The sequence below is a fragment of the Glossina fuscipes genome, unplaced genomic scaffold (genome assembly GCF_014805625.2).
Source record: "Glossina fuscipes isolate IAEA_lab_2018 unplaced genomic scaffold, Yale_Gfus_2 59, whole genome shotgun sequence".
In the NCBI taxonomy this organism is placed as follows: Eukaryota; Metazoa; Arthropoda; class Insecta; order Diptera; family Glossinidae; genus Glossina; species Glossina fuscipes.
In genome coordinates, this window is record NW_023998431.1 from 3,647,229 (window position 1) to 3,665,735 (window position 18,507).

The window sequence follows — 18,507 nt, forward strand, 5'->3', positions numbered from 1 at the left end:
TAATGGTGTGCCGCGGCACACTATAATGGTTTTACTTGTTCTTAGATAATCTAGAAATAGAGTGGAATACTGAAATTACTTATTAACTTTCCTTTGTTAAGGTTAATTTAGTATTTTGTTTGGAAGGACAGACCTGTAAGTAAACCGCTTTGGTTTTCAATCTTAAGAAAATGAGTTATAGACAGACAAAGTTGCCTATATCTGCCTTAGAGTTTGACGGTCAACACAAGAGTTTCTTTTAAAGGTTACAAGCGCGATGATGAAATGTTATACTTTTGCGATGAATGCAGAACAGCTTTAATTATTATATGACGTTATCAAATTAGTTAACGTTTTACACAATGTCAATAAATATATTTTAAAAAATACATATATATGCATAATATATTAAAGCGAATTAAAACTGTAGTTTTTGTTAATTATGAATTAATTTATTATATCATTTATTATTTGATATATTTTTACAGCTTGTCGGCGGTGAATTTGATATGGAATTAAATTTTGTCATACAGGATGCACAAAACATCAAACATATGCTAGAGCTGTTAGATCATTGTCCACCAAATTTACAGGTAAGTCTTTCTTCAATAGTCCTACAATTTGCTTCTTTTTTCCTCTATCAATTTATGGAGAACGTGTAAAAGAAACGTCATATGTTATAAATTATTCTATTGTTTGATGAGAATAATCCCCCTCCAACGCTTCGTCCCTCCGTCATTATGTTTCCGTATATAGCCATGTTTAGTTAACATATTTTGCAATTCCTTAAGGTATTGTTATCAGAGAAAACGTGACTTGTGCTATTTTAGAACAACATCAAGAGTAACACACAAAAACAGGCGACAACGTGTCAACAACAACAGTCTGACTGTTATAAATTATCGCTATTGTAAATGTAGTGTTGACGTGTTTCACATTTCAATCACGCACCTTGACTTGTGCTGTACTTCTTGTTATGGTGCTTTTTTTTTTTTTTTTTCTTTTTTTTTTACCCATCATCAAAGCACGGAGGCTTGTTGTTCATTCGTTCATTTTATCGAAATATTCGTAACATCTGGATGGAAGCTTTAGGGACTCTATGTAGCTCAAATATATTCTGAACGAGTATCAGTATGTATGCAAGTCCGTCCGTCTGTTAGGTAATGCCCCTGGCAAAAGTGTTCCTGGCCGCAAAATTAAAGCATCGTCTGCAAATTTGGTAAAAACCATTGCGAGCTCTCGCAGTCAAATTGGTATTGAAAATGGGCTTAACCAGTGAAAGACAGCCAAGACGAATTTATGGGTTGCTTGCTCGTTGCCCGTTACATATGGCCTACAACCGATACAACGGTCAAAATTTCCATGCACCTATTCTATGGGAAATTGAATTTTCGGTATATGAGCCAAAAATTAAAGGTATGCGACTGGACCGTCTATTATTATAAAGAAACGAAACTTAATTTTTTTAGTTGTTCTTTAAACTGCTCTGACGATAGCCGTAGAAAATTCGGCCACAGTTGAATATTATTTTTTTACAAATTTGTTTTTTATGCTTTTTGCTTGGGAAAGGTTCATAATGCATTACACATATGCTAAGATAACTGAAGTGAAATAATGGGAGACCTTGCTGCATTTAAAAATATAAACAAGCAGACAAATCATAATTTAGAGCAACAAACGAAAAAAAGAAAAATGCATCAGAGTCTAATGCTGGCTTAGCCTTAAGAATTGTAAGTAATTTTGACGTCGAAAGAAAATATCATTATAATAATTGTGGAAAGAAGGAAAGAAGAAATGAAGTCATTGTCACCACAAAAGCAGTTGAGCCGTTTCTGTTTGAACGCGTCTAATTGCTTTTACGTTATTGCCAAGATGTTAGTTGACATGTGCTTCTTTTTATATACATATATATTCGGTTGGGAATTCTATGATGAGAGTAGAAATCGACTACAAAAAGCTAAAAACTCTCAACTAGATATGTTCATCATAAGAAGTCTATGTTTGGATTTCTGCCTTCCTCTCTAACCTATTCTGTTTATAAATATTCTTTTGGTGCACATTTTGATGCTCCAAAAGCGAAAAGTCATAAATTGAAAATGTGAAAATCAGTATATTCAGTTTGAGTTTTTGTTTTTTTTTGTTATTGGTGTTGTTGTTGTTCTTTTTTTGGCTTTCAAAGAAAATAATGGTATGCGTATTCAAATAGGCCGAGAATTTCGACAAACATCTCATTGGCCGTGGCTTGAAATGTTATGTGCGATCGAGTTTTTAAAAAAACACGATACGCTTAGGTACTAATCCTTCAAAACTTTAGTCTTAGCACTTATTTCTCTGGCTAAATTAATAATGATAATAACAATAATAATATAACAACTCAAATAAGCTAAAATAAAGATAAAATAAAAATTCATGTACCTTCGGTGGTAAGAAACACCAGGAAAATTAAAAAAATAATGACTTTTAATAAATATTTAGTATGATCGACGATTTATTGGTGGCCTAACAGACAGATAGAAATCTACGATACGAATCTAATGTAATAAGCCATCATAACTATGTCGATGTGTTTTAATCGCTACCAATTTCCCGCTTACTGTTCTTGCAAAATATTTGTTTTTGAATTAATCCTCAATTTAGCATTCAATAGTTAGGCCTTCTTGTGATTTACACTTAAATGGATGATTTTTGTTGTATTACGTTAAACTGATAACATTCTGGTTGACATTTGACAGCGAAAGCTTAAGCTTTTAATTAACAAAATGCACAAACTTTTTATAATAAATCAAAGCAACTGCTTCTCATACTGTTCCAACAAGTAAATGCTCGCCTTAAAATGAGACTATGAAAAATTTGCAAAATATCCATCAACGGTTGCCACAACTTCTGTATTGGGTAGAATATGTATCATTAAGCTGCAATTTTTTGTCAAGTGGACTGCTTACTGGCTGAAGGTCAGAAGCGGCTGTGTATGACGAATGAAGAAGATAGATATGAAAGATTGCAAAAAAAAAAAAAAATTCTAAAATTTCTATTTCAGGTTTTTCCTTGTGTAGGCAAATTCTTTTAGTCTTCATGTTTTTTCTCGTCTATTTTTTCACCTAATCACTACAGGAGCATTGCGTAATGCTTACATGATAATATTTTATTTTTACCAAAGTGATGTAGAAAGAAATATTGCTTTCACTTTCCACGAAATGCTTGCCTGTTACAAAGCCATCGTCTTTCACTCAATATAAGTAAACTTTTTTCTGTTTTTTTTGTTTTGTGTGGCGCTAAGCGTAAGCCTTACTCACAAGATGGTTAGATTCTTTTAAGGCAACTATTTAATTTTGTATTTTTTAGCTTTCCTGCGAATTGGTGCAATTTAGTGTACGCTTTTCAACTCCTCCTTCAAACCTATTCAATGACAATATAAATTTAAAAGCGTACTTTAGTCCTAACGAATTCACCGCTTAACACGATTAATTTGTATTGTACTGCATCAAAACTTTGGGATACGAAACTTTTTATTTTTTTGTTTAAACTATAGAATATTTATGCTCATTTATGCTTAGATATAATATAAATCAAAAAAAATTTGTACCGTTTTATATCGAAACACTATTCATGTTGTATCTAGACTGTGTTATAAGATACCTTGAGATGATGTAAATCTGTATGACGGGCACGTTGTTATATCGAAATCTGGTTTTCAAATAATTCTTATGAAATTTCTGTTTCAAATGTATATATGTATGTATATAAGAGAAAGTAAGTTACCTTTAAGTTTTCATAAAAAAAAGAAATATGAAATTTAACAAACCTATTTTGATAACAAAAAGCAACAATGAAGGGAATCATATACGGACGGTCGTGACGAAATTTTCTATACACTCACCGTTATACTAAACGGGACTAAACGGGAGAAAGTAAAAGAACTAAATTTTCATTTTCTATGCCATGGCGGCTGATTTTTTATATTTTCAAAATAAAAGCGCTTATCGGATAGGCGTGTGGCCGTTGTAGGCGTGTCCTTGGAAAAGTTTAAGTCACTTCCATATTGTTTTGCAAATTTGATACTACAGAATTGCGAGGTCACATGGACAGACAAGCAGAGAAACCTGTCTATTTGCATTCCAAAATTGAAATTGCCCCAGTATTTTAGTGGGTTTTTGAAGATCAGTTTTGCGCCTTGTAAAGCTATTGAAAAAAAATTCAAAATAGTTACACTACAATATTGGGTAGGCGTGGTCAATATTTTCCACTTTTGTGCACAAATGCTACAGCATCCCCCGTTGTATGAGTAATGAGCAAAAAAGCAATTTTTCGTTCCATTTGAAAAACAGAGGTGTTCTTAGTTTACGTGAGGAATATAAAAATATATTCCCCAAAAAAAAACATAATAATGTTCACAAAATTAATTATCATCAAATATTACAGCTAATATATTTTTTTCCCCCAAAACTGCTTGAAACTTCTCTTATTAACGATAAAATAAAGATAATGGGTGATAAAGAGGTCTTCGCGGTTTTTTGCCACTAAACGCCTATATATCGGACAACACTCACATTTGTTTGTCTTAAACATACCTTTGCTTAAAAAGTGACATTTCAGCTTACACTTTTTGTTGTCTCATTCTTTGCTCGTGTAAAAAGTTTTATTGGTTTGAAATTGAGTGAAATATCTCAAGAAATGTGATTCTTTTTGGCTACAAAAAGGTAAAACATGCGGAACAATTTGAAGTGTACGCTGAGAATGCTGTGAGTGAAACAAGGATTCAGGAGTGGTTTGTTCCATTGCGTTCCGGAAATTTCGATGTCAAAGATGTACCTCGTTCTGGCCGGCCAGTCACTTAAAAGTCAGAGAAATTTTGTAACTGGCGACGCAAGACCGACATGCAAGCTGTCAGGAAATAGCGGAGGCAGTAAACATCAACCACGTGACAGTTTGTAATCATTTAAAAAGAGCGGGCTATAAAACGAAGCTCAAAAGAAGATGACAAAACCGAGGATGTATTTTATTACCGCCCATAAAAAAGCAAACATGAATTGAAATAAATAAGAAAATTATAATCGCTCAAGGCCGCATAGGCATACTTTTCAAGTGGCTACGTAAGGGGAAGCGGGCCCAAAACGCAACCTAATGTAGTGCACGTCCTTACATAGGGCAGGATTCAAGAATAGGCGTAGATGGTCTAAATTCTGAACAGTTCATATCTGTATGAAATTACTATTATGGGTCAATTTTCATCATCACATATTAAAATTTCAACTTTTCTGCTTTACAGAGGATCAATTTTCGTGAACTTCTTATTAGGGCAGGATGGGATCCAAAGAATAGACCGAGAAGGTCCATATTTGGTTTAGGTCTTTATGTTAAATTACTGTTGTGATATAATTTTCATCATAAAGACTTAAACTTTATACCTTTTTGTGGCATGCACTTCAGTTTTCGTTATATGGGAGGAGGTTCAAAAATTGTCCCAGCCGGTCCAAAGTTTTCATATCAATTTAGAATGTCGAAATAGTACTACTTAGCCACTTTTGCTGTGAAATTTTGAAAATTAAAATGTTTTTCTTTATAACAACTATTCAGAATAGAGCGTTACATGGGAGTAGTCGAAAAAGTGGACCGTTCCGAACCGTTTTCAATAGCATTCATGCTTGGGTGAAAATAGGGCACAGTAACAAATTTTATAAAAATATCACAAAAATCATGACCTGTAGCTTGAACACAAATTTACATGCATAGATATCTGACGGACAAAATCGATTCGTATAATGGGTCTATCTTCAGTCCTTCTGCGTTTTACATACGTCCGTAACAACTTAATATACCCTGTATCACAAGTGGTGTAGGATATAAATATAGTTTTTTGCAAAGGACTCTAAACAGGCTGGAAGGATTTTAATTACATCTAGAACCGCTAAGCTTTATGAAAATAAACGTCCGACAGAAACGGTTAGTCGCACGGAACTTTAATCTTATCAACTAATGTCAGCGAATCGATATTGATGAACTTAATTAAGAAGGAAACGTTTTTTAAGTGACGGTAAGACTAATAAAAGCAATCTCCTTTCATGATGAGGCAAAGAGACAAGCGATTCCCAAGCCAAATTCCTAGCGGCAAAGAATAGGAATTGCTTTAAAACTGATTCTATTGAATCTGCATTGCATTTGTAGTAAAGAGACCATGCAATGGAGGCATTCTCGCTTATTGGTTTCACTAAGCTCATGTATAGCCTTCTTCTAGGCCGTAAAGGTCGACAAGCTTTTTGACCCATGGTTGAATAAAACCAAGCGCTGGCCTGGCTTTATTCAAAGAGAGATCAGATTAAATGCAGATTAAAACGAATAAAACTCCTAAATAAATGAAGGAGCACATGTGATGGAGTTAAACAGAATTTTAAGCGATCTGTTATGTAGATAAGCGCTTATATATTTCAATAAGTACAAAGGAATGTCAGAGGCGTAGGGTTTTACGATCAATAGTATATGGCTAACTTAGTAAAACGCTTTACCAAAATCAATGTCTACGATATTCATAAGAGAGCCACTAGAAAAAGCTTGGAAAACATGGCAGGTAAACTCTAAGGTACTCGTATTGGTTGATCTTCCTTTCGCTTTAAACAATTTAGCAAAGACCCTCAACTTAGCAATGTCTCGATAGGTCTTGATGTCTGTTTCCAAATTCGAGAAGTGGATTCAAAAAAGGAAAACCATCATCTAATCTAAATGTCTATAGCTACAGAAAAAGTCACTTAATTCAAATGTCGTAAATTAATTTAACGAAAAAATCCTACCTGTTTCTCCTTTGTTGGTGTTATGCCGCTGGTCGTTTTGATGAATAGTGTTTCAAGAAAAACACTTTTCAGCTTGTAGAGTATTACAGGTTTGTTATTCTATTGTGGTAAATTTTGTTATAAATTTTCTAAAGTTAGACTACAATTCCATGAGTGTAAACATGTCCTTGCTTGTAAAAATATTCATCTTCGTTTTCTTTTCTCGAAGATTTTATGCTCCAAGGACCCGGATTGCCGAATCTGTCGAAGAGCGCAGCACACGCTTTACGCGTCACGTTCTTCAAATAGGCGGAAAAACAAAGGAGAGAATAGTTCATTAGGCGACTTTAACATCAAAAATTTTAATGGAATTCAGTTCAATTTTTTGATGGAATCATTAATTGACAACCTTCGGATAGCTTTCGACCTGATTTTCATGCCACGGTCGTGTGGATAAAGATTTGTAACGCATTTATGTTTGGAAATGCTTCTAAATGAACACAAAATTCTATAACGGAGGCTGTTAAAGCGTGAAAGAAGGTGGAAACGAATAGATAGAAGACGTTAAGCCGTAACTCCCCCGAAAAGCATTTTTCGACACGTTTAGGAAAAAGCCGACATTTCAAAGGAAACGTTTTCTCCTAGAATTGCATTTTTTTCCTACATCGTTTAGAAAGTTGAAAGCATTCAATTCACTAAAGCAAACAGAAAAAATGTTCTTGATTTTCTGGAAAATTTTCAGTAGGCTTCTCCAGCTAAGTAACTTATCACCTTTTGTAAAAATTAAATTCGTCCAATAAATTTTTCCACATAGTACCTAATGCGTTTTCAAGGATCACTGCCTGTAATAGCAAAAAGCAAAACTCAAGGGGACTTTCTTATATTTTGAAGAAAAACGTTTATTCAAGTTCTAGCAAACACATAATCCGTCTTACTGACGAATATCTAAGAACAGCGGTTCGCAGACGGTTCACGGTTAACGGTTATCGCCACCGTATAGGCGTCATGTTGATTATTGATGTCTTCGATGGCTAGTGCCAATCGTAAATGTTGCCTTTCCCATACACACGTGTTACATTGCGTTCGTGAGAGACGCCTGCGGTAGCAATATGATTGTCCTTCGCTTATGAGGTAAATTTGCTAAGAAAATATGAATTTGCATTTCATGGCATACACAATTTGATTTTGAATTTCACGCGACACAGACGCGAAGATACGGACGGATTCGGTTGAGCAAGTCGAATCGAATGCTGACTATAAATCTGTCTAATGCAGGAGTTCGTTGATGCGCTTTGTTAAGTTTTGCAAGTAAAATAGCAAAACAGTTCAACTTCGGTCGTCGGTGAGTGGTATAAAGTAAACCGCAGAAGATTATACAATTTGAAATGCACACACATATGTATGTATGTGAAAGAATAAATTTACATATGTCGTATGCATATTTAATTGGCATGTGGAAGTTTAACTTTACTTTGTCATGGTTTTTGTAGTTAAAGCCAACATTTACTGCTTCAATTATACATGAGCACATATCTCTTAAAGATAAATTCTTTCTTGACAACGCTGTTGAAAATGTATAAAATAAAATATGAATGCTTAAAGGCAATTTCAATCAATTAAAATACCCCTAAGCAAATTTCACTTTTAAACTTCGTCAACCCATTGAACCCTTATAATAGTATTAGTATATCGCTCTCTTATTTTTTTCTTAGTATTACTATCACAATTTATTTAGATCAAAAAAGTCTTTTTTTCTATGGAATGTACATTACGTTTTCGGACAGGAGAAGTATAGTAAGGCAGCGAAATATTTATCATAAGTGGCTTCTTAATCCAACTCGACTTGTCCAACTAAAAATATTAAAAGATCAAGCTCATGAAATAAACGAAGCCCTGCAAGACGAACCAAAGCGAATGGAATAAGAGCCTCTAAAATAGGAAAAACAGACTCATCCTGTGAGGTCGGAACATTTTGCTTCCCCTTCTTCTTGCTAAGTTTTTATACCTTCAGCTGCAAACGACCAACTAAAACCACTTTGCTAAGAATCAATTAAGAAAGGTGTTCTCATATCTAAATTTATCGATTGATGGAGGTAAGCATGCAATATAACGAGCCTTCTCATCTGGATTCTCGACACGGTAATGTTTGCTTTTATATTTGTTAGTTAACACATCATTACACAGTACTATTAGGCATGAAAAGAGTCCAGGTTTAATAGGAATAGATTTTATAGAAGGAGATTATTCAAGCGCACAACTGCAACGCGCTATTCCCTTATTGAAGTTTGGCCGTTATATTTGAAATGTGTTTGTGTCCTTTATTATTTCACGAAAATTTTCGATTAGTGTATTTAGAATAGTTTCGTCAAGAGAGAATTTATAAACAAAATTGATTTGCCTTTACATGGTGTTTAACTTCATATAGCAAACAACAACAATCGAACAATTGTTCGAAATATGATATTTCAGTTTTATGATTTCTCATAAGTATAGTTTTGTATTTCGTCAACTCCTGTGGACACTAGAGTATGTATTTCCGCATTAAAAAGACGGTATCGATGCAGTTGAGCTACGCATTTAGATGTCCATCTTTTAGATTTTCAACGCAAACAACCCAACAGTTAACAATAATCTGTTTCAAAATTGTTCCATTACTAATGAAGAAATTCGAAATTTGATCAATACCAAAAAATCGATCTCCTATTGCGTACCATGCGACTAGTTAGCCTAGACAGACAGAAATAATTACTTATTAGCGGTGAAATTCTTTTCTATCACAAAAGATGTAAAAGTTAACGCTGGAGCGACCGAATATTTAATTTTGACTTTTTCCAATTTTCAATATTCAAAAAAGTGATTATAAGGTGTATAATGTCCAAATTGTTTGAGTACTTTTATACCCTACACTATATGCGTTTGAAGGGTGCATTAAGTTGACGTGGACGTATGCAAGACGCAGAAGAACTTGACCCTCCTTTTATTACACTAATCGGTTCAGAATTACTTTCTAGATCGATGTAAGCTTGTCCGTCCCTCTGTCCTTCCACATTTCTTGCGTTCAACCTAAGGATCACTGTCAAATTTTTTTGATCCAAGGACGAACGCTATTGATCGGCTTCAGATTGGATGTTTTTTTTTTCGTACAATACCTCCGTTTGAAAGCTCGTTATACGAATAAGTGTAGAGTGGTGCAGGGCACAGTCCTACTGTAGTGTTTTCACTTACTATTTATAAGAAGAACCTCTAAACTCCCATAAATTTTTATTTTTACCTGGTCTAGTCTCCAAGGTGCCGCTGACAAATTTCAATTTCTGCCAAACAGGGATCATTTTTATCCCCTTTATTGTGTAATTGCCATAGTTGTAAAAATAGAGATAGAAAGTTGAGATTTGACACAAACATTCCTTTATGCACCAATTGGTAAAAACTGGGCGCTATGTACCAACGTAAAGGACCTATTAGACAAGAATTTTGAAACAATCTCGAGAAAACATCGACAATTTTTCCATTTTTTCATCTATAACTTTCGATTCGCAGAAGATATTTCCAACAAGCTGCTATCCTTTTTCACGTTCGAAGCGAAGGTATTTCTGAGAGATCTACTAATACGCCCTATTTATTTCCTATTTGAGGTTGAGCAAAAGAAAATAAGTAAATAAAAATAATCCTGAAAAATGAAATTGAAACTAAAATGATAAGTAATAATATCGCAAATAGAAAACTAAAATATTGTGGTTTGAGAGAAAATCCCTTATGTGCTAGGAATATGTAAATTTAAGGATTAGTGACTGAATCGAGAAGAAGAGTTTTAATTGTCAAAAATTTTGGGGAAAACAAATATTTTAATTTAGGATACCGTAGATAACTTAATAGAAAAAACAATTTCAGCAACTAAAATTTATGCTTTTGAAAGAATCTCTGCTGTCCATCAATACAACTCAATTTGCTTAGCTTCGATTGAGTATTATTGCACTTGAAAACCTAAAGGTACGTAACTTGAAACTCTGGCAAATACTTACTCGATTATCCTTCTTTTTCTTCTTATTTTTTTCTCCCTAACCTTTCTCCTAACCCTATAACTGCCTTTCTTACTATATATCTGACTGTAACTGACTCTAAAAAATATTTACATGTTTTTACGTATGCGATCGCATACATGTAAACTGAATTTTTATTTTTATTATTATCATTATGATTATAATATCGAAATATTCCCTGGGGGTTACTTTTGTTGTTCTTTACAGTGTTGTTCGCCTAGCCAGTAAATAAATAATAAAAATGAATTATATGTGTATTAAGTAAACAAACCCCCTCTTTGCTTGACCACTTTCTTGCTTTATTTAAAGATCCATAGACCGCAATGTAAATTTGTCTGCGAAACGGTATGTGTATAAACTATGCATAAGCCTCGTCCTACATCTGATGCTTGGTTACATTTTCAATGTTTATATAAACCCAACATAAGAACCATTATCAATATGTCTGTAAGCTCTTATCTGCTGGTATGTATATTTGTTTACCGACAGCATATGGCTCGTACTGATGCCACATAATGGCTCATATAGGCGGCATACATGAGAAAATTTATTTATAAACTGTATACTCTTCACACACAGTGTTAGAGTGAATGCTCAGTTAGCAGTTTTAACTGAAATTTTTTGCTCATTTTTTTAATATTTTTTTACCCATCATCAGAAAATGAAAGCATATATCGATTCTGTTAACATCACTACAACATTCAAATGATGGGATGCATTGCAAATTTTATAATATCCTGCTCGGTGTGATATTGTAAATTGATTAGCCATAAACCTACGTTTTCATAGACACTACTATGAAATACCGAAATCAAGTTGTTTCCTTTTTGTAACACTAGAAGAACACGATCCTAAAACTGCAAATCGATGCGGGCCGACTATCTGTTGCTAAGTGTTGAAGCAACCACGATCGTAAAATGAATGCACAAAAGTTGAAAATTGACGTTCGAATCATTGCAGAGGCTTACAATGAATGAAAACAAACTATAGCGAATCAAGATATATATATTTTTCTTCAAAATAAAGTTACTTCGCCGTGGCATAGGATATTTCGTGCTGGCGCTGTCTCAATTTGCCTTTAATTCATCTTTGAGAAGATTTTTCTTAACAGTTGAAAGGTGCGCTCTTTTGAAGATTTAATATCGTATGAATGAAAATTTAGAATTCTGGAATTTTAGCTATTGAACGAAGCATCTGGAAGTCGATATGCTGCCTTCTCTTCGCGCAACTAAGTAATTACTACTAATTAATGATTAATTTAAAAAATCTGCAGTTGTTCGGCATTCTTCCATAATCAAATTGGATGGGACTGGATTTCTAGAATATTCTGAATGTGAATCACGTTAATGTTCATGTGAATCGCATTTCAATGATGCAATACATTTTGTTACATATGTTGCATAAGAAATTGCTTCGTCGTCACGGTTGCCTCTTAACACTGTTTTAAACCATCACTACACGAATTCTAATGCCTTATGTCTTATGCCTTAAAAAAAGCAAAACGCGTCTTCTTTAGTCTGCTCGCTACACTAAACTGTGACACAGATTGATAAAACTTGAAGAGAGGAATTGTAGAAAAGAATTTTTTTCATTTTGTTGCTGACCATGTTTGTTAAGTTATAAAATCTCTAAAGAGCTTTTATTCTTCATTTTTGAGTTGTTTTTTATACCTTGCACCACTTGTGATACATTAAGGGTATGTTAAGATGTGTGCAACATCAAAAACGATTTGATATAGCCCCGCCTTTTATTACATCGATCGATTCATAACGCGATTCTAAGTTTCTAATTTCTTGACGAAAGTGACTAAGTCATAATATTTTGGCATTCTGCACTGGTATGAAACACATTACGTCCCTACTCATATAACGAAAACTAAAGTGCGTATGAGAAAAAGGTCTAATTTTCAATGCTTTATGATGAAAGTCACGCCATAATAGTAATTTAAGATAAAAAATATACGAGTATAAAAAAGTATCTATTACCTGTACGAAGATCAAACGCCGTTAAAAAAGTGTATTCCAAGGCAAGGAAATTGCAATTAATGTTTTATTTCAAGCATTTCCTATCGCTAACTTCTTTTCGCTTCTTTCCGACACAATATTAATTCAGAGCCGACAGAATAATGTGGTCTTCTATTACTATCTATCTACAAAACAACTGATGTTTTGAGTATTCTCATAAGAATAGAAGCCTTTCTCGAACAGATAATAAATAGCGCATTGACTGAAGTCAATGTTATTCAGAACTGACTGATGTATGTTTTCAAATTAACCGAGATATTAAATTTGACTTAACACGCGATTATTGCTACTTGCAATTATTATAATGATATATGCCCACCGATAAATACATATGAAATTACATAAAGTGTTCATACTCCTTATCAATGTATATAGCGAAATCGACGTACATACGTAATTAGCAATGCCTTTTATATTCCCGGTTGGTACCCCGCAGACCCTATAAATCCTATATACTCTTTGTTAGTATCAAATTCCGAATCAGTCTAAGTAGAACCGTTAGTCCGTTTCTGTAATGTCGTAGAAATTAAGATATCGGCTCCCAAATTGTGAGTTCGTCGACGCAGGTTGATATTGAAAATGCACTTTGGGTTTTTTTGCTCATTACCCACCCATAAACCACAGCAGACATACTGATAAAAATTGACATACATGTTCTATGAATGATCCTGCAGTGTATGCAGAAAAGTGGAAAAAGTCGCCTACATCTACCTTCGTTTTGTTACATTCAGAAGGAATCTTCACGCACCTTGTAACATATATATATATATATATATATATATTTGATCATTGCGAAGTTTTGGATTAATCTACAAAAGTCCATTCGTCCATACTGCCTACGATAAACATTCTGTCAAAACCAAGATATCAGTCATACCTAGGTATTCGCATCGAGGCCCCTGTGGATCTTTAAATTAGACTATAAGGCCGTTAACATTACCACTATACCGCCCCGGATCACCGAATCCAAGCTATCCTTTTCCAAGATACATGGCGGCTTACTCCACGTTGACCATACAGTCTGTATTAGTGTAGCAATAGAACTGGAATGTCAGAGTTCTGTTATTTTCTTTTTGCCTAAGATGAAGTCGATAGCTATGAACGATTCCGTTACAGTCGAATATAATTTTCTTAATTGTTTTTGTTTTAAATATATTTTTAATTGAAAATAATATTTTTAAATAATCGAAAAACTTGTACTTAAAACTACTGGTGAACGCAATCACCGCGCAAACCAAGAGTTGCCGACCGTAAGATAAACTTTATATTATGTATCTTCGAAATAAGTTGGCTTCTTTAACTTGTTCTATTTTATTTTTCAATTTTTGTCCTTTTTTTATATTCTATAGAATTCAGTTACAAGAATTGATGCTCAGAATTCTACCTGAACAAACTTTGAATTTTTATTTTCATTTCGCATATACATAGACATTTATTTACATTCTTATTAAGTTTTTTCTAATACGTAAGCCACTATTAGAAGAGTTTGTCATGTGTTCTAGTTTGTAATATGCTGTCATTCCCAGTTTCTGCAGCTTGTTAGTTTTAGTTGATTTTACAACTTTTTTGTTTTTTTTTTTTTTTTGTATGTTTTAAAATTCACAAAGTTTTTATTAATTTGTTTGCCATGTAGTTGAAAACCATTAAAACATTTAAAAAAAAAACCCAATTATTTTTGCTATTTTTTTTTTTTAAATTCTTCTGTAAACTTTTTAAGGTACAAATTGAAATATTTTTTTTTTTTTTTTTTTTTTTGATTAAATTACAAGTTGAGTATAAATAATGACAAAAATACTATAATGCAACCTACCGTAAGTGAATTATGGTCGGGCAAGGCAAGGCCCGCCAGTACATACCCTACACCACTTCGCCTAACGCACATTATCTTCGTGCGCAAGCAGACTTTTGATGAAAGCCCGCTTATCGGATGATGTCCAAAACATTACATGGCTTAATCCAAATTTTAGCAGACTTAATTTACTTCCCAAAAATCTCATAGAAAGTTAGAAATCAGACTTTCTCTTCACATAACGTCTTTCTTTTCTGATAACCCCACCCTTAATTTTTGGGCTAAATTGTTACTATGAACCAATTTCTATCGCAAAATATTAAAAATGAAATCTTTTTCTGAAGGGCTTACAATTCATAAAAAATCTTATATGGAGTGGCGTCCAAGAAATATTTATGTCAAATTACTTCTATGAAGAAATTTTCGTCATAAAACGTTAACAACTAGACTTTTTTGGCACATAAGGATTTATACACCTGTTCGGTAAGATTGGTTTATATACATATTCAGTAAGATTGATTTCTTTGTCAATTTATCATTTTGAGCCAATTTTCATTATGCAATATTGAAAATTGTGTCATATAAATTTTACCATATAAAAATTTAGTTTGCGTAGAAACGGTTATATGAAAGTGGGGGCCCAAAATATTGCCTCAGTCGAACCAAATTTTTCTTACCAATTTCGAATGTCAAAATGCCATTACTTAGCGAGCTTTGTGAAAACTTTTGAAAATTGTAACTTTCCAAAATAAGATGTTATATATGGGAAGTGGTCGAAACAGTGGGCCGATCTAAACCATTTTCAATAGCGTGTATCCTTGTGCCAAAGCATGTTCCTGTACCAAATTTCAGCAAGATGTCTCAATAATTGCAGCAGACAGCCATCAAATGGACAAACAGAATACAGACAAGCTTAACTCAATTCAGAAATTAACTCTATATTAATCGATATAATAAAGAGTGTGTCCATTTTAAACCCTTTCATAAGGTGTGTCATAAACGTCACGCATGAAGTTAGTATACCCAGTACCACAAGTGGTGTAGGGTGTAATTAAATAAAGGTGGCTAAAGCTGATATTAATTAATCGCACTATCTATAATGCGCTTTAAATTATTTTTCATCGTAAAGCATGTGTGAAGCGGGGTTTTGATGACCTCAAGTAATGCGACACAGATGGTTTTACTCTAAAATTACTTTTGTGTTAATTAAATTGTAAGGGGATGCAAGTGTAATTCACTTATGCGCTTGCTTTTAATGATTTATAAATAATTTTCCAAAAATTTGTCATCTTAAGTCTACATTCTAACTCCATTTCGGTTCTACCTATTGTCGCGCTCGTTCACGTTCGTTATAAACTGCTGCACTTAAGAAAAAAAATATGTATATAAAATTTTTCAAAAAATCGAAATTCAATATCTGAAATTCGTAAGTTTATGCCTGCAATCATATCGGACATCAGTTATAGTCGATTATAATCTAAGATTTATCGAATTCAATAGTGACTGGCCAAACATCCCAGATATGGATAATTGAGCGATGGGCATTTAATAATTTTATCCTGTCTCGCGGCTTCATTTACAGACAAATATTATTATTGAAATAAGAACAACAAAAACCAAAACAAAAGACTAAGAAAAGAGGCTACGATCTTTAATGAACTAATATATTGAATTGGTATTGAGTTTAGGCAGTCACAAGGCAGGTGCTTTATTGCAAGAACTGGAGAAGATTGGAGAGGAAAAGAAGACTTCTTTAGGATTAGGATATTGGTGTATTGCCATTGCATGGCCAAATCGGATTCTCGCAAATGTTTTCATCTTAATTTTGTCAATACTTGTTGATTTCGAATCGTACATAGGAGATGCCAATAGTCACTAGCCAGTATTGCAGCTTTTTCTTCAACTAGACTCGTGAAGACTTAGGTTGGAGTATCCTCTTTTTCGCTTTAAGCTATCGAATGTTGTTCTTTAATTTCTTTAAATTCAAAATATAACTTTGATTAAAGATGTTCTTGTAAAGTATTTTACTGTAAATTTAATGAATTTTAATAGAAGCTTGGCTTTGAGATTGATTTTCCTTTTATGCTTAAAGAGAAACGAATGCGAAATCCTTTCGTATATACTGCCCATGTTGTATAACTTGCAAAATTGGCCAAAATCGTTTAATCTCTCATATCTTCTCTGTTAAATACATCATAAAACCTAATAACTCTGTTACCTTAACAATCAAGTAATGCCCTCTGTGGCAAAAAAATGCATTACGAAACTCTCGACAACCGCATATTTAACAATCTCTCGTTTAGAATGTTTTGAATTTTTTCTTTTTTTTTTTTTTTGTTGAGTATTTTTTTCTTCTTCTTCTGTACATTGTTAGTTTTTATAATAGTTTTTGTATACAGTATTTTCTTTTTTCTTTTTACCCTCTAACAATTGTGTCGGTTTTTGAGAATGTTGCTCTTATGCATTTTGCTCGGCTTGATAAAAACATTTTGACATTATATGTCGAGCTTAATATCTGCAAAAACGAAGTTTCATTGCCTGACATATATTCAGTGGCCTGTTGACTTTATACTCTTGTTATATTCTCATAAAAAATGTAAGGAATTTTTTTGTTTTTGGCCTTTTGTCACATTACAAGTACACGATGATATTTTACACCCACGGCAAAGAGAGCTTCATGAACATATATTTATATATATATAAATATATATATATGCAAATGAAACTTATTGAAAAAGCTGAAAAGTTCTGTTTTCTCTTCTTCTTTTTTTTTTTTTTTTAAATTTACTTGAACTTACGGTGAATATAATTTATGAGCACACAGGTAACTTTTATAGCTTTAAATTATGAAATTATTTTTCACTTTTCAAGAATAGCAAAGAACTTTGCACACATTATACTGACTTAATTTATAAACATTTCTGCTCACAAATGCTTATAAAATTGAAAACTTTACAGTTCAAGTTATAACGCGTTTTCGTTTCTACATATATATACATTATCGTGTCGAGTGTATATGATAGAATATGAGAAACTGCTTACTAAACAAGCAGTAATCAAGTCAGAAATAATACTAAAACAATGATTGAATAAATTATTTTAATCGAGCCTCTCCGATGTTCCATGAGCTAATCTATCCTTATTTTCTACAAAGTAAAATATCCTAACATGGCTCAAAACAAAAAAATAAAATAAATAAATAAGTGAAATAAAAAGAAGTAAGAAAATTAAATTCGGTCGGCACCTAATCTTTTGTACCCATCACTGTGTACCCAAAAAAAAAAAACAAGAGAAAAGAACAAAATTCTCATGCTCTTTAATAAAAAGTGGGCGCAGTTGATTTCTTCTATTTTCAAAATAAAAGTTTTTTTCGCATAGGCGTGCAGACGTAGTAGGCGTGTCGTTCGAAAATTTTAAGTCAATTTCAAATTCTTTCGCAAATTTTTAGGCGATATCTTCATTTTCGCTAACAAGAAAATGTCTACCACAATTAATACACAGTTGCGCAAACAGAGAGATGGACAAACGAATAGGCGAACATGTTTAGATGCATTCCAAATTTGAAAATAGCCAAGAGTTTATCACAAATGGACAAATGCTGCACCCCCGCCCATAGAATAAGCATAGAATAAGCGTTCAATTTTTGTACATTTGTTTGTTATAGTTTATGAGACATGAGCAAAAAACCAATTTTTCGTTTCCTTTGAAAAACAGGGGTGTTCTTAGTTTACGTGGTGCTGTGGGTGTGTCCTTCGACCGATTTGGCCTATTTTCAATACCAACCTGCGGGCAAGGACGTTCAATGTTTCTGCCAAGTTTGAACTCTATAGCTTCATCTTTGCGCTCAGGGGAATGTTTACAACAGACATTATACATAATTATGAACAGGGGTTCTTTGGCAGACGAATCCGACCAAC

General features: G+C 33.3%; 1 protein-coding gene across 1 annotated transcript in view; it reads left to right on the plus strand.

The window, feature by feature from the left end:
• The window catches only part of LOC119637433 (neurobeachin), a 166,297-nt gene that overhangs the window by 41,708 nt on the left and 106,082 nt on the right, over positions 1 to 18,507 (plus strand). The window contains exon 2 of the mRNA XM_038033451.1: positions 468 to 572. Within this exon, the coding sequence (XP_037889379.1) occupies positions 468 to 572 (105 nt within the window). The remainder of the gene's footprint in view (positions 1 to 467; positions 573 to 18,507) is intronic.